Source organism: Muntiacus reevesi, chromosome 19 (genome assembly GCF_963930625.1).
Source record: "Muntiacus reevesi chromosome 19, mMunRee1.1, whole genome shotgun sequence".
Taxonomy (NCBI): Eukaryota; Metazoa; Chordata; class Mammalia; order Artiodactyla; family Cervidae; genus Muntiacus; species Muntiacus reevesi.
In genome coordinates this window covers 27231804-27254582 of record NC_089267.1, presented here as the reverse complement: position 1 = coordinate 27254582, position 22779 = coordinate 27231804, and the positions used below count along the sequence as shown (strand labels likewise).

Here is a 22779-nt window from a genome sequence, read left to right as displayed (position 1 = left end):
GATGCTCCCACGTGAAACAACCGAACACAATCCCTCAAGCCCGAGGTCCGCTAAGGCGAGAGCTCCCATATAAAAGGCGAATGAGAGGGCAGCGCCCCCCTTTTGCTCCCACCCCTCCCCGCCCGCAGCATCCAATCGCGTTTCTCTGTTGTGCGGTCGGCTCCTGGCATTGGCCGGGAACGCGCGCGGGACCAGTGCGCACGGGCCGAACTGGAGACTTGTCCGTCACGTGCGGCCGCCCGGCCACCCCGCCTCACAGCGCGCCTGGCGGGGCCGGGGAGGGGGCGGGGCCCGGGCGCTGCTGCGCCTGCGTTGTGGGCGTTCTCGGGGAGCAGCTGCCGCCGCCGCCGCCGCCGCCGCTACCGCCGCGTTTGGGTGTAGAATTTGGAATTTCTGAGCCTCGTTAACAATGAAGCAGAGTTCCAACGTGCCGGCTTTCCTCAGCAAGCTGTGGACGCTTGTAGAGGAAACTCACACCAACGAGTTTATCACCTGGAGTCAGGTAAGGGTGATGGCACCGCGGCCTCCGAACCCCCTGACTAACGTCCTCCTCTCTCGCTCTCTCCCGCGGGGCTGTCTCTCGCGGCCTGCGGCTCGACGCCCTCTGCGAGGGCCCGCGGCACGGGGGCGGCAGGGTGGCGCGGGCCTCGGCGCGCGGCCTCGCGGGGGACCCCGGTATTGTTCGCGCGGGGAGCCGCGGGGGTCCCGGCCGGCGCCGCGGGCTCAGGCCGCGGTGGGGGAGGGGCGGCCCGCGCGGGGCTCCGCGGCCCGGGAGACCCCGTAACGGTCCGGCCCGGGCGGCGTTCGGAACCGGCCCGGCGGAGCCTGCGCGGCCGACGAGCCCAGGGCGCGGGAGCCACGTTACTGCACACTCATCCTCCGTCCTCCCTCCCGGCTCGGGGCTGCGGCTCGCTGGGGACCGGGTAACCCGGCCGGGATCCTCGACGCGGGGTTTCTGCGAGGCAGTCTTCACCTCCGCGACCTGATTCTCGTCCCTGAAAACCGACACACAGCCCGCCTCGCATCTGAGATCATTGTGGGGACGGCATTGCTTATTAGTAGGTTTAAAAAATACCGTGTTATAGAAAATGACACATTGTTCTTTGACGATTCTGAGCCATTTGTGTCAAGGGATTTTTTAATGATTATTTTAATGAAAATGCGAATAGACAGGTGCTGAGTAACATAGTGAAGAGCAAAAACGAATCACTAAATTTCACTAAACAGTTGCCGGCAGTGTAGTATATAGATGCCTTGATAATTGATTTGATCCCAGTTCTGCCACTGAACAGGCTTCTTACCTCATCTGGCCCAAGTGTCTGATGAATGGTTTATCTGGTTACTCCAAGACCCCCCTCTAGTTCGACATACTGATTCTAATTAGAATGATTATTACATAAACAGAGTGTTTGTGTTAGAATATTAAGCCATGGAATCATTTTGTGAAGGGGAGTGGAGTTCTCTTATGGTAGATACTCGTCTATTTTGGATATTATCTTGTTTTAGAGGTCTGGAAAAGAGTAAGTGAAAACTACCTGCACAGTGCCTGACACCTGTTAGGTGCTGAGTGAATGTTATCTTACCTTTTGCTCCCTTCTTTATTTCTTTCCTCTATTTTCAGTTTTATTATTTACTTTCATCTTGACAGAGGACAGTATATTGAGTTTGGCTACTCAATATACCATATTCTGCCTTATATTGCTGTCATTTGTTCATTTTCTTTATCTCTCTCTAGGACCTAATTTTCCTCAAGGTCAATATCGTGAACTGGATGTTGTATATAAAACATTTGATGAATTCTGTGCAATTGTGAAAAGAAGGGGTGAAAATAAGGAAGCCAGCCGCCAGTATACACTTAAAAATAAACATATGTCTCATGCTTTTCATCAGTCATAAGGATTAAAAGTTGACAAGGATGGATCAGCACCGACTGCTGTTACTCAGCTTTGTGCATGTAAAAGATTGAACTGAGAGTCTGCCCATTCCCAGCTGACTTTATCACACCTATTTGTCTTGGATGTGCCTTGTTTTTATTGCCAAGAAATGGTACCTAAATATATTTGTAATTGGTCCTAATTAAGGCGTGTTAGGTCAGTGGCAGGTCTAATAGATTGGCATAGGTCAGAAATGTTTTAATAGTTTTTTTTTGGGGGGGGCAATATCAAATGTGTGGAGTTTAATGCTGCTGGTACTCAGTCGCTCAGTCATGTCCAACTGTTTGTGACCCCATGGACTGCAGCCCTTCAGGCTCCTCTGTCCTTTGGAATTTTCCAAGCAAGGATTCTGAATCGGGTTGCCATTTCCTACTCCAGGGGATCTTCCTGATTCAACCCAGAGATCAAATCCACGTCTCCTGCATTGGCAGGCAGATTCTTTACCACTACTCCACCTGGGAAGCCCCTGGTAGAGTTTCATACTAATCCATAAAAGCATCATTTTATGAATTCTAAGCCAAATAAACAAGCCACTTAAAAGTCATTCTTATTTTTTCCATTAAGTCTAAGCTTCTTTTTTAGCTACTCATTTTCTAATACATGGTGGGACAATTAAAACATAAATTCAGTGAGGGAAGGGAACAGTATCTGTGCCAAGGGACACAGTAGGTACTTAGTGTTTGATGAAACAGTGAAATCCATGGACTGTGTAGTGGAAGTGGTAGGAAAGATAAAGGTAGAATGATGCTTGAAAAGAATTCTGAAAGATTATCTGGTTTAGTCTCATCATTATATAGATGAGGATTGAGACTTAGGCAGGTTAGATTATTTATCTGTAAATACAAAGCCAACCATTATTGGAGGTAGGGTTCTAATATAGATTGTTGATCTCCCAGATCATTTTCCATCAATAGCACTGCATGTAATACAAATTGTTAGAATATTTAGTCTTATATCAAAATGTTACTTCCACAAGTCAGTGGACAATTCTGGATTAATGTTGTCTAGGGCTAAGCGTAGGAAAGCTGTCTTACACTCCCACAGATTTTTCCAAAAACAGTACTAACAATGAAAGGTAAAACTTTGAATTGAACAATGATGCTAGATGGAAAAACCAAAATAATTTACTCTCATCTTTTAAAAGTTGCTATTTATGGTTGTTTCTGGTTTCCTTCAAACTTGTTTTGCTGGACTTCTGTTGAGGTAATTTAGCATTTATACTATCTGAGTGAAAATCATATTAAGACTTTTTAGAAATAGCAGATGTTTTGGAAACCAGGCAGTCTTTTATGCAGTTGTTTTCACTTGTGGAAAATAATTTACTCCTGTAGCTTGAGTATAAGGCAAGGGGAGAAAACTCTTAGCAACTGCAGTTTGAAAAGTTTGGCTTAATATTCCTGAAGACTTACATAGCTTTAATTTTCTTTGAAAAATATAATATAACAAAAATGAAATATCTCCATTCATGTCATTTATTTTAAAAAAATCAATATTCTCACCAATCAAAATTATACTGTTACAGACTCAGTAGAAATTGTACATCCCCCAAGGTTCCTCATTGATATTTCTCTTTCCTTTCTTTTTTGTTTGTTCTTACATTGCCTATGACTTCAAAGTTTATGTAGCTATTTTGGCTCTGATAGGAAGTCTGTTATCAGAATCAAGGACAGAGATAGTGCTGTCGGACAAATTAAAACTGTTTTAAATGTGACAGAGCCCTAAACAGAAAGCACAGGTTTAGCTTGGTAGCAACTGGGGAAACTTGATATTCAGGGACAAGAGGTTGTGGAAGTTGAATGGAAGTTCTTGCCATTGATAGTGAGGAACAGCCTTTACTGTTACTGATACATGATACTCAGTGTGTGTTGAAGTGAAGCAGTATTAGAAAAGGAAAGAACTGGAGGTCATTGTTTTACCAGTGTTGTTAGCTTTGTCTCAGTTCTTCAGGTTGCTTGAGAATACCGAGAAGTGATTTCCACCAGACTTCTTACTCATTTGTTTCACCTTTTTGTGCCTATGGCAGTTTCTGTTTCCCTGTCCATCTCAAGTCAGCAGAAACAAATCAAGGAAATAGGAGGGAAATGAAGCAAAACTAAAATTTGTCCAGTGTCTCCTACTTGTTTCAGATGAATTTGAATAATAGATCCTTAGATTTACCAATGTTATGGTATCGTTTTGAACTTCCTAGCAAACATTGTATTATTACAGTATTCTCCAGTGAAAACAAGAAAGGCCACAAATATGGCAGAATAGAGGTTAAATCCACTTTAGATGAGCCTTTTGAAAAGTTGACTGATTCATTGGCAAGTGCTTTTTTATTGTCTACGTAAGAGAGAATGGGACTTCCAAGGTGATGCTAGTAGTGAAGAACCCATCTGCCAATGCAGGAGACAAAAGAGACACGAGTTCAATCCCTGGGGTCAGGGAGATCCCTTGGAGAAGGGCTTGGCAGCCCACTCCAGCATTCTTGACTGGAGAATCCCATTGTCAGAGGAGCCTGGCAGGCTGCAGCCCATAGGATCCCAAAGAGTCGGACACAACTGAAGCAACTTAGGATACATGCACCCAAGAGAATGAGCCAGAGACACAAGGAATGATTGGTAAACATTAAGAAATTATAGACTGGTGGTTTAAAAAATAATATCAATTTCTGTTTTGAAAACTTTTAGAATAATGGGATGAAGTATTATTATTAAAAATATTTTGGACATTTTTAACCAAGAGTACCAATCTTCGCAGAAACAGTTGTTACTACTCTCTGGAAACTTTAGGTAAGGCCTAAAGAGAGGCTACCATCCCTCCCACCCTTCTGAGTAGTAGTGGCTTTTTGTACCTTGTAAAATGTATCAGGAGAGTTCTGTGTTACATTGCTTAAACTTCACAAGTTTAAACAGCCGTAAGGTGGAATTTTTGCATTCCAAGAGCTTATTTACTAATTTTGAAGTAGAGACTGAAGGAATACTATAAACAGAGATACAGAACAATATGAGTGAGTTAGGGTTGTGTATGTTTGAGAGAGAAAGCAGATATAAACTAGAGGCATTCATCTTTTCATTTGTTATATATAATCCAAGAGTTGAAATTATAAAAATATGATTTGGTCCACTGTGACCAAAGACTCATCATCATTCAGTCACTCCCAAGTAGTAGTTGTGAATCTGTTATGACAAGACAGTGTGCCTAGGTAGTAGGAATTCACTCAGTAGTGAAAAAAACTAGCAGTCTTTATGGAGCTTTCATTTTAATGAAGGACACTGATAATTAAAAAGTAAGCAAACACATACTATAATAACATAATTTCAGTTGGTGATAAGTAACGAAATAAAGCAGCAGAAGGAGAATGTTATCAGTTTAATTAGGAGACAGAAGTCACAAGTATTTTGAACAGAGGAAAGTTTAATAGGAGTAACTAACTACGTCAAGAGAATTAGACTAAAGAAAACTCTCAGGAATATAAGAATAGTAGTTTTAAGAAGCAACCATCACCGATAGGCTTAAGATCCAGTGCCCAAGTAAGAGCCCTTCCCCCCAAGTTCTGAAACCTTGTCGGAGAGAGACTATCTCCATACGATATCTCACTGAATGGCAGAAAAGTCACTGATACACACTCATGGAACTTACTGGAAATCCATCCTTCAGAGCTTGTGGGAAATATGCCTTTTAGGGCAGGGGTTGGCAGATTATGGTCTGTGAGCCAACCATCTGTTTTATAAGTAAAAGTTTATTTGGAATACAGCCAAGCTCCCTAGATTTACTTATTGACTGTAGTTGCTTTCTTGTTACAGGGGCAGAGTTCTGACTTTATGACCTGCAAGCCTAAAATATTTATTATCTAACCCTTTAAGAATATGCTTATCTGTCTATGCTCTAGAGTACCGAAGAAAGGTGTTCATGGGGAGATGTCTGGCCAGAGTTACAATTTGAAGCCTCCAGAAGGAAAGGGAGTGTTGGGGGAAGCTGGCCTTAGGGTGCTTCCGCCGGCCATGCACTGTGAGAGCTCTGTGCTGGAGAACCTACACGGCAGGAACATGCTAAGTTCACACTGGAACCGGGAGGGGAAGCCCCTTCCTCTTGTAATATCTGTCTAGTATCTTCTATGACAAAGCTTAACATCTTCACAAAAAATAAAGACTCAGCTCCGTATTTGCAGAGCAGACACTAAAGAATGAATTTGGAGCAGTAAATTCATGACTAATCTGTAAAATGACTGGAATTTATTATATTTTAAATAGAGTGATGAGGAAAGCCTCTTTGGGGAGGTGACATTTGAGCAGAGATCTGAATGATTAGAAAAGATAGGCCAGATAGACGAAAGTGAATGGCAAATGTAAAGACCTTGGGCATGGCGTGTTCATACAATTGCAGAAGGCACATGTGGTTGGATTATCTTTAGATATGAGAGAGAGGTCAGAGAGGTAGGCAGAAGCAGATGGTATAGGGCCTTAGGGCATGGTAAGGAGATTGGAAATGAGGGAACTAGGTAGAAGACATAGTTTTCCACTTTGGTATCAAAAATAGTGTGGCTGAGACTAGGATAATAGCAGTGGAGGTGGTGAGAAACTTTTGGAACGTTGAAAGCAAAGTCACAGAACTTACTGATAAATTTGTCTGGAGTTGAGGGATAGAAAAGAATTAGAATGACTCATATATGTAGTATAGTCTGAGCAAAGGATAGATGATGGTACCATTTGCTGAGATGTGGAAAGATTCGGAGAAGTACAAGTGGGATTCTTTTTGGTCACGTTAACTTTGAGATTACAAGTCGATTTCTAGTATTACTTTAAGAGAGTTCTGTTTTGCTTGCATTTTACTGACCATACTCAGTCATATGGTCACACCTTATTTCAGAATAGGTAGGGAATTGCGGTGCTAGAAAGGAGAACAACATGAGTGACTTCATATAAAACTGGCAATTCCAGGTGGAGTTTGGAGCATGCGGGTGGTAAAGCCATGGGACTGGATGAGATCATCCAGCAAGACAAATGAAGATCGAAGGACCTGAAAGATAGGGTATTCCAATATTTAGAGAGTATAAAGACAAAAAAACACAAAACAGCAAAAGAGATTGAGAAGGAATGGTAAGAAAGGAGGAAGCACAAGGGAGTGAGGTCATATCAGTTAATGGAAGAAAATAGTTTCAAGAAAGAGATGATCAGCGATTTCAAATGCTGTTATGAATAGTCTTATATATCTCTTATGGTGTACATAAGCAAACATTTCTCTAAGAGTGGAATTTATGGAAAATAAAATATGAAATGTTCAACTTCAAGATCAAATTATTTTCCAAAGTCAAATCATCTTGTACTCCTATGAGCCATGCATGAGATTTTCCATTAATTTGTTTCTTCAAAATTTGGTGTTCTCATTTTTCTGAATTTTTACCTATCTAGTGAGTATAAAATATTATTTCAGTGAGGTTATATTTCCCTGATAATGTGTTCAAACATCTTTTCATATTTATTGGCCATCTGTGTTTCCTGTTGTATGAAATATTTGACCATTTTTCTATTGGGTGGTTTATCTATTATTATTTGTAGAAATTTCTTGTAATTCTGTGTATTTTTGAATGTATGTGTTGCCTATGCCTTCTCCTGGTTGTGGCTTGTCTTTTCTTTTTCCTTTATTTTGATAAGTTCTTGATTTTAGTATGATATATCTGCCTTTTTGTGGTTCACAGTTTTCTTCATTTTTTCAGGATGTTTTTGCCTACTTGCCCCAAAGAGAGAGAGATACTTTTCCATCTCTCTTTTTTTCTTTTGAAAGTTTTAAAGGTTTGCATTTTGTACCTAAGTCTTTAATTCACCCGGAATTGATTTTTGTTTGATCCATTTCATTGTTTTCCACATAAATATTTAGTAGTTTTAACCCCCTTATTGAGTAGTTTCTTCTTCCTCTAGTGATTTGTGTTGTTACCTGTCTTATAAGCAAAATTATATGTAGATAAATTGTGTTTTTGGGGTCTAGGTTCTCTATTTTGTTCCATTGGATAATTTATCCTTTTTCCCATGTCATATGTCTTATTTATTGTAGCTCTGTAAAAAGTCTTGCTTTTGGGAGGGCAGCCTAGTCTTAGGAGTGTCTTGACTGACTACTCTTTCTCTTCCGTATATGTTTTAAAATCATGTTCTATTAAAAAAATCTATTAGGAGTTTTAATTGAAATTATACTGAGAAGTATAGATCAGATTATAGAAAATAGCTATGTTTATGATATTGAGTAGTCCCATGAACAGGGTGTATTTCTAAATTCATTTATTGCTTAATAAAGTTTTATGTTTATTGCAGTTAGGTCTTGTATATCTTTGTTAGACTTTATAAATATTTTATACTCTATAGATATTTTACACTCAATAAAATATAGATATTTTATAATATATAATTACATGTATTAATAGATATAGATAATATATAACAATAATATATAATAGATATTCTGTAATATCATTTATAATATATCTAAATCATTTCAGTTCAGTTCAGTCGCTCAGCCATGTCTGACTCTTTGCGACCCCATGAATCGCAGCATGCCAGGCCTCCCTGTCCATGACAAACTCCTGGAGTTATATCTAAATAAAGCTAAAAATAAAATATAGGTATTTTATATTCAGTTTATTTAAAATAAATTGAACTATTGCTGGTAATTAGAAATACAAGTAACATTTGTATATTGATAATAAACCAGTGAGCTAATTGTTTTACTGATTTGGATTCTGTAAGTGTACATCCATAAGCATCTGGATATGACAGGTTTTGTTCTTTAAATTATTAGCTGTTAGAATTGAGGGTTTTTAATTTACCATATTGGTATTGATAACAAAATTAATTGAGTAACTTAGAGGGCACAGGGCATGCCAGGATGGAAAAGACAGGAAAAAAGTTGATGTTGGGGGAGTAGGATGATAGGTTTGAAATAGACAATAGGTTGAAAACATTATCTCAATATTAAAGAACATTGATTTCTGTAACTCAGTAAGTTAAAGAACATGGTGTATAAATGTTAGCGATTGATAATTCAAGGGGGATATTTGATATGGTTCAGGGGCAGAGGCATAGATGTGATAATTATTATATGTAATAAGGTTAGTAATTAGATACACTGGTGTGGCTGAGATTGCCTAAGGAAAGAGTATAAAGGTATCATGATAAAGGATAGAAACCTAAAAAACAAACTTCCTCTTGATAGGTGGAAGACAAATGAAATATGAGAGATAGGAGACCCAATGTATAGTTTGAAAGCCATAAGAGCAGAGCATTTAAGGAGGGGAGTGTCTGTAGTGCCAAATGAAATGCTACAGAGAGGTGTAGGAAGTTGAGAACTGAAAAGAGGGTATTGAACTTGATGTTTGACATTTTAGAAAAAACAGTTTCAGTAAACTGAGAAAAACTGAAGGCAGTTTTTAGTGAGTAAGTAGATGGTCCTGAATTGGAGAAGGAAGTTTTATGTAGTGAATAAAAAGACAGATGGGGTGGGTAAGAAGTCAAAGGTAGAGAGAAAGTCCTTTTAAGATAAAGATGTATGCACTTTTAAATTTTGATAGCTACTTGCTAATAACAGTGGTTATTGCTAAACTTAAAATTTTGCTGGTCTAATAAGTGAAAATCATTATTTGTTTTGTTGTACATTCTATTATGTATGAGACTCTACCCTCTTCCCTTGCTTATATTGTATTTGCCAGATATGTTATTTGCACCTCTATATGTAAGAAGGGTTAGGGATTGGGGGCAGGAGGAGAAGGGGGCGACAGAGGATGAGATGACTGGATGGCATCACCGACTTGATGGGCATGGGTGTGAGTGAACTCCGGGAGTTGGTGATGGACAGGGAGGCCTGGCGTGCTGTGATTCATGGGGTCGCAAAGAGTCGGACACAACTGAGCAGCTGAACTGACCTGAACTGATATAAGAAGGACTGAGAGATGTAGTTGTAGCATGACACAAAACTGTGCTGTTAGTATGAAATTGGAGCATCATCCATGTTGTTGCAAGTGGCAGGATTGCTTTCATTTTTTAAGACTGAGCAGTTTCATTCTGGATAGAATATGTATATGTGTAATATATATATATATATGTATATATATTACAGTTTATTTATTCATCGTTCCTTTGACAGACACTTAGGTTGTTTTTGTGAAGTTATTGTGAATAATGCTGCAGGGAACACAGGAGCACACATATCTCTTAAACATATTGATTTCATTTCCTTTGGGTGTATACTCAGAAGAGGGCCCCTGGATCATATAGTAGTTCTGGTACTATAAAATATATAGTACTATTTTCCATAATGACTTTAGCAATTTACATTCCCACCAACAGTGCACAAGGGCTCTGTTTTCTCTACATTTCTCACCAACACTTGCTATTTTCTAAAAAAAAAAAAAAACCCTTTTTTTAGTAGTAGCCATCCTGACAAGTGTAGATCAGAACAAACTGGAAAATTCTTAGAGATGGGCATACCAGACCACCTGACCTGCCTCCTGAGAAACCTGTGTGCAGGTCAAGAAACAACAGTTACAACTGGACATGAAACAATGGACTGGTTCCAAATTGAGAAAGGAGTACATCAAGGCTGTATGTTGTCACCTTGCTTATTTAACATATATGCAGAGTACGTCCTGTGAAATGCCAGGCTGGATGAAGCACAAGCTAGAATCAAGATTATGGAGAGAAATATCAATAACCTCAGATGTGCAGATGATACCACCTTTATGGCAGAAAGCAGAGAGGAATTAAAGAACCTGTTGATGAAGGTGAAAGAGGAGAGTAAAAAAGCTGGCTTAAAACTCAACATTCAAAAAGTGAAGACCATGACATCTGGTCCCATCGCTTCATGGCAAATAGATGGGGAAACAATGGAAACAGTGACAGACTTTATTTTCTTGGACTCCAAAATCACTGTGGATGGTGACTGCAGCCTTGAAATTAAAAGACGCTTGCTCCATGGAAGAAAAACAATGACAAACATAGACAACATATTTAAAAGCAGAGGTATTACTTAGCTTTCAAAGGTCTGTATAGTGAAAGATGTGGTTTTTCCAGTAGTCATGTACGGATGTGCATGCTGGACAGTGAAAAAGGCTGAGCACCGAAGAATTGATGCCTTCATACTGTGGTGCTGGAGAAGACTGGAGAGTCCCTTGGACTGCAAGGAGATCAAACCAGTTAGTCCTAAAGGAACTCAACCCTGAATATTCATTGGAAGGACTGATGCTGAAGCTCTGCTAGTTTGACCATCTGATGTGAAGAGGCAACTCATTGGAAAAGACCCTGCTGCTGAGAAAGATTGAGGGCAGGAGGATAAGTGGGCGACAGAAGATGAGATGGTTGTATGGTGTCACCAACTCAATGAACATGAGTTTGAGCAAACTCCAGGAGATGGTGATGGACAGGGAGGCCTGGCGTGCTGCAGTCCATGGGGTTGCAAAGAGTTGGACATGACTGACAACTGAACAACAACAGCAACAATACTGAGAAGTACAGGGTAATACCTTATTGTGGTTTTTATTTGCATTTCCCTGATAATTAGTGCATGCTAGGAAAAGCTTTTTAGGTTGGTGAATTAGCTTGACTGTAATAGTTATTTCACCATGTGTGAGAATATATGTCAAATCATCATATACACCTTGTTGTTTAGTTGCTAAATCATGCCTGACTCTTTTGCGATCCCACAGACTGTAGCCCGCCAGGCTCCTCTGTCCATGGGATTCTCCAGGTAAGATGTACTGGAGTTGGTTGCCATTTCCTACTTCAGGGGATCTTCCTAACCCAGGGACTGAACCCATGTCTCCTGCGTTGGCAGGTGGATTCTTTACCATTGAGCCACCAGGGAAGCTCACTCATGTACACCTTAAATATATACAGTTTTAGTTTTAAAAATAAGAAAGTAGAGAAATCTGAACATAGGGTAGGCAGCTGGAAGTCTCTGTGAATAAATTTTTTAATTTTTACCTTTAGGACTTCTGGGTGTGTGTTTTTTTTTTTTAATGGTGCTTTCAGAAGCTTGGTTATAAAAAGTGAGGTGGCTTCCAGTTATCAGTGAGCCTCTATTTTTTTCCTTCCAAATGGAAAGTTTATTAACTAATCCTTTTTCTCCTAATTTTTCCTCCTGGTTTGACTGCTGCCCTTAACTATTATTTATCAAATTCTCAGATGGATTTGTTGCTACTTCTGTTCTCTCTAGTCTGTCCATTCAGCTATTCCAACTTTAGTATCCATCTTTAGTATCAAATTTTGAAAACACTATAATTCTGTTATCTGTGTAGGATAGGGTTAACATCTCTCTCTCTCCATTGTTTTCAGTATTTTCTTGCCTATTTGTTACATAATTATCTTTATGAAATGAACTTTAGTGCCTAGTATTTGGTCATGTTAGCACCTCTTCATCTTGTCTCCAAAACTTTTTTTTAAATTGAGACAATTTAATGTATTGCTCAACTTAAGGAGACTTGATATCTTTATAACACTGTTTGAACCTCTGTAATTTTTTCTTAAAAGTCCTGTTTTGTTTTTGAAATTTTTATTTATTTAGCTGTGTTGGATCTTAGTTGCAGTATAGATTCTGTAGTTGTGGCATGAGGGCCCAGTAGTTGACACATGCAGGCTTAGTTGCTCCTCGGCATGTGGGATCTTAGTTCCCTGTCTTGGGATCCATCCCCTGAATTTCAAGGTGAATTCCCATCCACTAGACCACCATGGAAGTCCCAATCTTGTGTATTTTTAAAATTTATTTTTGAATACTTGAATTTTTATACTATTGGAATCTTTACTCCATTTTAGTTTGAAATTAACCGTTTTTACCATTTGTAACCATTTTAACCATTTTTAAATCTACAGTTCAGTGACATTAAGTTCATTTACTGGTTATGTGATCATCACTACCATCCATCTCCAAAATGTTTTTCATTTTCCCAGACTGAAACTTTGTACTCATTGGATAATAATTTCCAGTACCCTCCTTGTTAGCCCTTGGTAACCATTCTTCTTCCTCTCTCTGTGAAATTGAGTACTTCAGATACCTCAGGTATCAGGAATGATACAGTGTTTGTCCTCTTGTGACCAGTTTAATTCAGCATAATGTCTTCAAGGTTCATTCACATTGTGGCACATGTTCTTCCTTTTTAAAGATGAATAATAGTCCACTGTACGTATGTGTGTACCACATTTTGTTAACCTGTGCGTCTCTCAGTGGATGTTTGGGTTTCTTCCACCTTTTGACCATTGTGAATAATGCTACTATGACCATATGTGTACAAGTACTTTTTTTGAATCCCTGCTTTTAATTCTTTTGGATATATTGGTCATTACCAATACCAACAAAAATGTTTAAGTTTTTGAGGAACCACCATACTGTTTTCCACAGTAGCTGCACTATTTTATATTCCCACTAGAAGTACACAAGGGTTCCGGTTTCTCCACATCCTCACCAACAATTATTTTCTAGGTTTTTGTATTTTTTTTTAAAGAGCCATTCTGATGAGTGAAATGGCATTTTATTGTGGCTTTGGTTTTTATTTCCCTGATGATTAGTGATACCAGGCATCTTCTCATTTGCTTATTGGCCATTTGTATATATTTTTTGGAAACAGTGTCTATTCAAGTCGTTTGTTTTTGTTGTTTAGCGGCTAAGTCGTGTCCAGCTCATCATGTCCATGAACTATAGCCCACCAGGCTCTTCTGATTCATGGGATTTCCCAGGCAGAAGTACTGGAGTGGATTGCCATTTCCTTCTCCAGAGGGTCTTTCTGACTCAAGGATCAAACCCAAGTCTCTTGCATTGGCAGGTGGATTCTTTACCACTGAGCCACCAGGGAAGCCCATTCAAGTCCTTGCCCATTCCTAATCAGGTAGTTTATTTTTTGTTGTTGAGTTATAGGAGTTTAAAAAATAATTGTTAAGGATATTAATCCCTTGTCAGATATATGATTTGCAAATCGTTTTTCTGATTTTGTGGGTTGTCCTTTCACTCTCTTAATAGTGTTCTTTACATAGAAGTTTGTAAGTTTGAAATCGCCCCATTTGTCTGTTTTTGCTTTTGTTGCCTGTGCTTTTGGTGTTACCTAAGAAATTATTGCCAGATACATTGTCATGAAGCTTTTCCTCTTGTGTTCTCTTGTGTTTTTTCTTAAGATTTGTGTAGTTTTAGCTGTCATGTTTAAGCCTTTGATCTGTTTTGAGTTGATTTTTATATGTGGTATGAGGTGAGGAGTCAACTTCATTGTTTTGCATGTGAGGTTCTAGTTTTACCGATGTTGTTTGTTGAAAAGGCTGTTCTTTCTCTGTTGAATTATCTTGGCACCCTAGTCAGAAATTCTTGGGCTGTATATATGAGGGTTTACTTCTAGGCTCTTTATTTTATTTCATTGGGTCAGTCTGTCTTTATGCCAGTACCATACTGTTTTTGGTTATTGAGGAGGAAGTTTCAAATTGTTTATTTTTATATAGAAAAATACTAGTGATTTTATTTTTTTTAATTTTTATTTTAAATTAGAACATAGTTGATTAACAATGTCCCGTTAGTTTCAGGTGTACAGAAAGTGATTCAGTCATACATGTATTTATTGTTCAGATTTTTTCCTATTTAGGTTGTTACATTGACTCAGATGGTAAAGATCTGCCTGCAGTGCATTAAGACCTGCATTTGATCCCTGGGTGGGGAAGCACCTCTGGAGAAGGGAATGGCAACCTACTCCAGTATTCTTGCTTGGAGAATGCCATGGACAGAGGAGCCTGGTGGGCTACAGTCCATGGGGTTTCAAAGACTTGGACACAACTGAGCGACTAAGCACACACATGCATTCTTCTTCAGGTTTTTTTTCCCATTTAGATTGTTACATAATATTGAGTATAGTTCCCTGCACTATACAGTAAGTTCTTGTTGGTTATCTGTTTTAAATATAGTAGTGTGTACATGTCAATCCCCAAATCCCAATCTGTCCCCTCCTTACCCCATAACCATAAATTCTTTCTCTTAAGTCTGTGAGTTTGCTTCTGTTTTAAAAGTAAGTTCATTGTATCATTTTTTTTTTTTTTTTAGATTCCACATATAAGTGGTATCATATAGTATTTATCTTTCCTTGTCTGACTTAGTATAGTAATCTCCAGGTCCATCCATGTTGCTGCAAATGGTGTTATTTCATTGTTTTAATGGCTGAGTAATAGCCATTTTATATAGGTGCCACATCTTTATCCATTCATTTGTTATGGACATTAGGTTGTTTCCATATCTTTGCTGTTGTAAATAGTGCTGCAGTGAATTTACTTGCTGTTTATTTTATATTTATTTTAGGCTCTAGAAATGATGTTAGACAAAAAACAAATTTGAGCGATTTTTCTCTTCCAGTTCAAAATGGGGCATAAAGCAGCAGAGACAGCTTGCAACATCAACAACACATTTGGCCTAGGAACTGCTAACAAAGGAAATGGCAGCCCACTTCAGTACTCTTGCCTAGAAAATTCCATGGATGGGGGAGCCTGGTAGGCTGCAGTCCATGGGGTCGCAAAGAGTCAGACATGACTGAGCGACTTCACTCTCTATAGTTCCTTTAGGAGAAGGAAATGGCAACCCACTCCAGTGTTCTTGCCTGGAGAATCCCATGGATGGAGGGGCCTGGTGGGCTGCGGTCTGTGGGGTTGCAAAGAGTAGCACACGGCTAAGAAACTAATACACACACACACATATACAGTGCAGTGGTGGTTCAAGAACTTTTGTAAAGGAGACGAGAGCTTTGAAGGCGAGGAGCGTAGTGGCTGACCACTGGAAGTTGACAGTGACCATTGAGAGCCGTCATCAAAGTTGATCCTCTTACAGCTACACAAGCAATTGTCAAAGAACTCCACATCATTCATCTGTGTGGTCGTTCGGCATTTGAAGCAAATTGGAACGGTGAGAAAGCTCAATAAGTGTGTGCTTCATGCGCTGACCACAAATCAAAAAAATAATCATTTTAAAGTATTGTTGTCTTTCATCCTAAGCAATAACAATGAACCATTTCTCGATCGAATTATGAGGTGCAGCAAAAGGTGGTTTTTATACAACAACCAGTATTGACCAGCTCAGTGGTTGGACTGAGGAGAAGCTCCAAAGTCTTTCCCAAAGCCAAACTTGCCCCTAAAAAAGGTCATGGATACTGTTTGGTGGTCTGCTGCCCATCTAATCCATGACAGTTTTTTGGATCCTGGCGAAACCATTACATCTGAGAAGTGTGCTCAGCAAATTGATGTGATTCACGGAACACTGCAATGCCTGCAACTGGCATTGGTCAACAGAATGGGCCCAGGTCTTCTCCAGGACAGCGCCTGACCACACGTCGCACAACCAGCACTTCAAAAGTTGAACAAATTGGGTTATGAAGTTTTGCCTCATCCTTCATATTTACCTGACCTCTTGCCAACTGACTACTGCTTCTTCAAGCATCGCAACAACTTTTTGCTGGGAAAACGCTCCCACAGCCAGCAGGAGGCAGAAAATGCCAGTTGTGAAGCATGGTTTTTTATGCTGCAGGAATAAACTTATCTCTTGTTGGCAAAAATGTGTTGATTGTAATGTTGTAATGGTTAATATTTTGATTAAAGATGTGTTTGAGTCTAGTTATAATGATTTAAAATTCATAGTATGAAACCACAGTTAGCTTTTTCATCAACTTAATATTTCCATTACTTTAGGAGAGGGCTCAAAAAATATATTGTTGTGATTTATGTCAAAGAGTTTTATAGTATCCAGCCTTATATTTATGCCTTTAACCCATTTTGAATTTATTTTTGTGTATGATATTAAAGAATGTTTCATTTTTTTACATGTAGCTGTCTAGTTTTTCAGCACCATTGAAGAAACTGTCTTTTTCCACTGTATAATCTTGCTTCTTGTGTTGTAGATTAATTGACTATAGGTTCATGGGTTTATTTCTGGAGCTTTTATTTTGTCTGTTGATCTATATTTCTGTTTTTGTGCCAGTACCATGTTGTTTTGATGACTGTAGCTTTGTAATATGGCCTGAAATCAGGGAGTCTGATTTCTTCCAGCTCCGTTTTTCTTTCTCAGTGTTGCTTTGGCTGTTTGGGGTCTTCAGTGTCCCATATAAATTTTAAGATTTTGTTTTGTTTTGATTCTGTGAATAACACTATTGGTGATTAGATAGGGATTGCATTGAATCTGTAGATTGCCTTGAGTCCTATGGTCATTTTGATAGTATTGATTCTTTGAATCCAAGAACATGGTATATCTTTTCATTTGTTTATGTCATCTTTGATTTCTTTCATCATTGTCTTACAGCCTTTGGAGTACAGGTTTTTTGTTTCCTTAGATAGATTCATTCCTTGATGTTTCATTCTTTTTGATACAAAGGTAAATGATATTGTTTCTGTAATTTCTCTCTGACCCTTTTGTTGTTAATGTATTAATTAGTAGCCAGATATCCTGCTGAATTCTCCTGTGGTTTTTCATTTGATTTTACAAAGATATAATTTTGTTTACTTGATAAAATATGGCTTTTTTTCAAATTTTATCTCATTTTTGTCTTAATTCCATTGACTTTAAAACAGTGTTAAGTAATTATACTGGCTACATAATGTATTTCTTTTTGTTTTTGTGTAGATGAAGGAAGTCTTTTTAATATTTAGCCATAGAGTCTGATGCATTTTTTGTTTTGAGATATACTTCTAAACTTTTGAGATTGACATCAAAATGCTTGATTGCAGTTTGGAGCTTAATTGAAATTTGGAACTTAATTTCATTATGTTTCTATTGCTATTAACAGGAACAAAATGATGGTCCGAGGTGTTACGGAAGGACTGAAAAGTTTTGAGGTTCATATGTGTCAGCTACTTTTGGAGGATCATAACACTGATATTTTCAATTTTTTTCAGAATGGCCAGAGTTTTCTGGTTTTGGATGAACAAAGATTTGCAAAAGAAATTCTTCCCAAATACTTCAAGCACAATAACATGGCAAGCTTTGTGAGGCAACTGAATATGTGTAAGTAAGAACAACAGTTTAATTGGAGTACTGTCATCAGTCACTGATTAAACCATTTTCCTCCCATTAGGATGATAAAGGAAAATATATTCATGGAAGCACCATTAATTTTTAAGCTTTTTACTTTTATCTATTTAACTTACCTGAATTTTCAATGTATTTCAGATGGTTTTCGTAAAGTAGTACATATTGATTCTGGAATTGTGAAGCAGGAACGAGATGGTCCTGTTGAATTTCAACATCCTTACTTCAAACAAGGCCAGGATGACTTACTGGAGAACATTAAAAGGAAGGTGAGTTATTGTTAGCATGATTTAATTAGGGCATTAACATGTAGTATACTTGGTCAAGACGTATTTCATTTGTTGAAAGTAAAAATGTACTGAAATACACAGATTTTGTTGGGGACAATTTAGACTAATAGTGCTTTAATTATGCCTTCTGTGTATTTTCTTATTTTTCCTCTGTGTTCAGCTGTACAGGGCTCAGTCTTTAAATAATTTTTTAGAGGGAAGGAAATGTTTACATTCTGACTTAGGATAAGGAGTCAACTGTATTGTGATGGCGCACTGCTTATAATTTAGCTTAAAAAGCATAAGCTCCTACTAGAAAGTCAGCTGCTTAGAAGGCCTTTTTCTGTAATTCACTGCTGAATATCCTGTGCCCAAAGTTAAGTCCCTTATATATAGTAGATATTTAATAACAACATTTTTGAATGTATGATATCTTTTGCTGAAATGAGATATTTTGACTAAATCCACAAAGGGAGGTGGGGATAAAAGGGTAGTGAACCATGAAAGAACATGGCCTTAGTGTGCAGCTATTCTGCATAAATTTAATTAAAAGTGGAATGTGATAATAAAGAGGCTTGGGGGAACTACAGGAAATTTGGCAGAAGAAAATTAAAAAAAAAAAAAAAAGCCCTTAAGTTGCTTCTGTTCATGGAAACTTTTCCACATTGAAAATAAATAAATAGGTTATTCCTCATCCTCTCTGTGAGCCATGAATGCTGTTCTTCTCCTGGGCTTTTGGAACTGGATCTTACCTTATTGACAGGCTACAAAACCTTTTATAACACGAAGACTTTGAGTTATAGCCACAGTGTTTAGTATTTGTTTAATTTCCTACATTTACTTTTTGAAAGGTTTCATCTTCAAAACCAGAAGAAAATAAAATTCGTCAGGAAGATTTAACAAAAATTATAAGTAGTGCTCAAAAGGTTCAAATAAAGCAAGAAACAATTGAGTCCAGGCTTTCTGAATTAAAAAGGTAAAGTATTTCCAAATGTAATCATCATAACAGGGGTTGGTGTTTGAGTGTGTGTGTGTTTTGAAGTTTGGAGGTTGGTGCTTTAGGTAACTAGATTATGTTGTTGAAGCCAAGATCAAAAACCATTTTTTTAAAGTATTAATTCCCTCTATTTTTATTGGTAGCCATAGACTTTACCCCAATATTATGTTTCCATGATGGTGGTGAAAAGAATATATATAAACTTGGGCAATCAAAACAATTTGATGCACAGTCTTACTGATGAAATAATAGATCATTAAAGTTGGTGTAGGAAATTATGATTCTGTTTCAGTTGACTTTCATTTGTTCACACACATGTGAGGACCACAAGCTGTAAAAACTACATATGTCACCTGTCCTTTCTTCTATAGAAATTTCTTAAGACATTTTCTATGTGGCCTATCTTTTAGGAAAAAGTAGGACACAAAAAATAGGGGGAAAAGGTCACAAGAGACTTGGCCTACTTGATACTTTACGTAGACTTGAGAAGGCCATAGTCATACTTTTTCTCTACAGAAAAATGTTTGTTTTTTTTTTTAAACTGGAATTTTTGGCACCATTATTCTAACGCCACATTAACAACTTGTATATATAGTAGACCTATATTTCTGTTCTTAGTAAGTGGCTAGAACCCTTCTGAATGTAAATAGGCACGAAGGTCTTAAAGAGCAGTTATTTTATGTATTGTCTTTCCCATTTGTAACATAGGTCATTACTTTAGCTATTCTTAACTCAAGTATTTTCATTGAGAGTAAACTTGAACTTTGAGTCCCTTTGTGAATAAGCATTAATTTTAAGCTTACTCATTCTGCATGTTTTATTTAAACTCTACGTTGGTTTACTGTGTGTATCTTGTGTCTACTGAAGTGTCCTTTGACCCAGTTCCTTGAATCTCAGGTTTAGCTTTTAAGGCGTGGGATTCCAAATTTATCCTGTAAATCTTCGTGGTAACCATTCTCCTACTTATCTCTAGTAGGCAAATGACAGTATATTTATATTTCTGAGTCAGAGAAAGTACAGTTATTATTCAGTAAGTATTAAAATCTTATTTTCTATACTTCTATATTTAAATTCAGTATCTTTTGTAATAGTTTGGATTGAGGAAGATCGCTTTTGTGGAAGTTAACAAAAGAGCAAAAATTAAAGCATTTAATAGATGAATTCTTTCATGTCTTACTCAAAATTACCATTGCTACTAACATTTAATAATTGCAGTTTTCATAGACGATGAGTGAGGGAAAAAATAAAGCTGTTGCTACTGGACATATAATTGGTTTGTCATTTATTTGTGTGTGTGTGTGCTTGCTTGTATCTGACACTTTGCAACCCCATGGGATGTAGCGCACCAGGCTCCTCTGTCCATGGGATTTTCCAAGCAAGAATACTGGAGTGGGTTGCCATTTCCTTCTCCCGGGGATCTTCTCGACCCAGGGATTGAACCTCTGTCTCTTGCGTCTCCTGGATCGTAGGCAGATGCTTTACCACAGTGCCACCTGAAAAGCCCCTGTCATGTATTTGGGTATGCCTTAAAACAAGAAACATTTTTTAATACTTTAAAAAAACCAAACATTTACATGATTGTATTTGAGACAGATCTTTAGACTTTTTTAGTCTCGATAGTCTGTAGTCGTAGGACTTACCCAGCTGTCTGTGTGACTTTGAGTCAGTCTTCTCAGTTAGCTGAGTCTCAGTCTCCTCTCTAAAAGAGAGATAATTCTTTTCTTGACAGATTTTAGAAAATTTTAAGTAATACACATAAAATGTTTAGAATAGTGCCTGGCATAACAAGTGTTGAGTAAATGTCACTTCTTTTAAGAATTGTTTCCTAAGCACAAGTCCTGAATTCACATGGTAACCATATTGAAAAGTTAATTTTTTAAATAAGAAATAATGAACCAGATTGTCAGAGGAGTAAATGGCCTACTATTGTATGCATGTAGGTGTGTGTCTTAGTTTTTGAATATATGTATTGCCATGAGTATAGGGTACTACTGTTAGGAAGTAAAGATTCTGCAGTTGTGTCAAGGTTAATTGCCATTCTGTGTAACTGAACCAAAATTTTCCTACTCTCACGAAGATATATAGTAAAAACTAGTTTATTTCTCTGCTGTTCTTAATTAAAGATATTGAGATCTGGCTTTTCTGACTGAATTTTTTAAATTTTTACTTTTGATAAATGATAACAGTGAGAATGAGTCCCTTTGGAAGGAGGTGTCTGAATTACGAGCAAAACATGCACAACAGCAACAAGTTATTCGAAAGGTGAGTTTTTTCTCTTTGACTATATTCTGCATTTAATGAGTACCATTTGTGACCCTCAAAAAAACCTGAATAGTCAGTGATTGATCTTAGTTTCTTATATATTGGGTACACAGACGTAAAACTATGAAATCAAGCCAAGTGTTACATACTCTTTTTAATAAAAAAATTTCTCATTAGCTTAATATAATCATACCATACTTCCAGCTAATGTTTCTTTAGCTTTTAGTAAAATCTTTTGCCTGATAAAACAACTGTAATATACTTCATTCTTAGGAGCATAATTAATATACTACTAATTTTTTAACATATGTAAAAGACATTTATACTGAGTCAAATTTTTTGATTTTGTTTTACTGTTTTTTTACTCTAAAAGGCAAAGATATGACCATGAAAGATAAATGACTAATATTTTCAAAGCAGCCAAACAAAAAAATTAGTTATCAAAGTATGTCATTATTAGCCTGTGCAGAAAAGCAGTTAAGGTAGTGGTATACTATAAATCCTAAATTTTAGTATCTGAGCTGAAAATTACTGGGGGAACTGAAAATCTCCTTGCTGCATTGTGTCTTTGTGATTTAATCTTCTCATATCAGCTTTCATACGTTAATAAGAGGTGAAACATAAAAGTAATTAAGGCAGCTATTTTTTGCTCATGAGTAAACTGTACTCTCAAGTTTAAGCAACAGGTTTTATGCGGGGAGGGAGGGTGGGAGAGCTTCAGTTTGTTCCTACTCGGAGGCCATTAGCTAAAAATAGGAGTATGACTGAAAGGATCTGGATGTAGTGAAGAGGTTTAGAATACAGAGATGAATGGTAGCTGCACCCTTTGGCCTATAGTCAAAATAGATACACTGATTAATTTTAAAAACAAGTTTACAAGGGAAGGTTGAATGTAAGATTCAGTTTTTATTGTTTAGTCCAAGTACTTGTATTTTTAAAATTTCCATAGTTGATTCCAACTTGAAGCCCTATTTAGGAATACCTAGTTTTAAACGATAGCTGTATCTTAACCTGTGCTTTATTTTAAAAAAATCCGTATCTTTTTCAGATACATAATACAAAACAATGTTTTGGTTAAATGTTAACTCTTAATACTTCATAATTTTTAAGTATTTAAAGTGATTGGCCTCCAACTAATAAAATAATATTAAAAAAAAAAAAAATACTTCATAATTTTTTGTTGTTGTTTTTTCCTTGAAAGCAAGGCTAGTTGGTAAAATACTTAATATTTCAGTTTTTCATGAAAGTGAACATTCTATCTCCTTAAATTTGAGTTTGAACCTATATGTTTTAGTGGGGTTAGGAAGTTTCCATAATGCATGATAGA

At 37.5% G+C, this 22779-nt stretch overlaps 1 protein-coding gene across 2 annotated transcripts in view; it reads left to right on the top strand.

Annotated features, from left to right (window-relative positions):
- Positions 1–319: 319 nt before the first annotated feature.
- HSF2 (heat shock transcription factor 2) overlaps positions 320–22779 on the top strand; it is a 37458-nt gene continuing 14998 nt past the window's right edge. For both annotated transcript variants that reach the window (XM_065911441.1, XM_065911440.1), the window contains exons 1-5: positions 320–502; positions 17792–17900; positions 18066–18193; positions 19045–19169; positions 21377–21452. In XM_065911441.1, coding sequence (XP_065767513.1) covers positions 410–502; positions 17792–17900; positions 18066–18193; positions 19045–19169; positions 21377–21452 — 531 coding nt within the window. In that variant the 5' untranslated portion in view covers positions 320–409. The remainder of the gene's footprint in view (positions 503–17791; positions 17901–18065; positions 18194–19044; positions 19170–21376; positions 21453–22779) is intronic.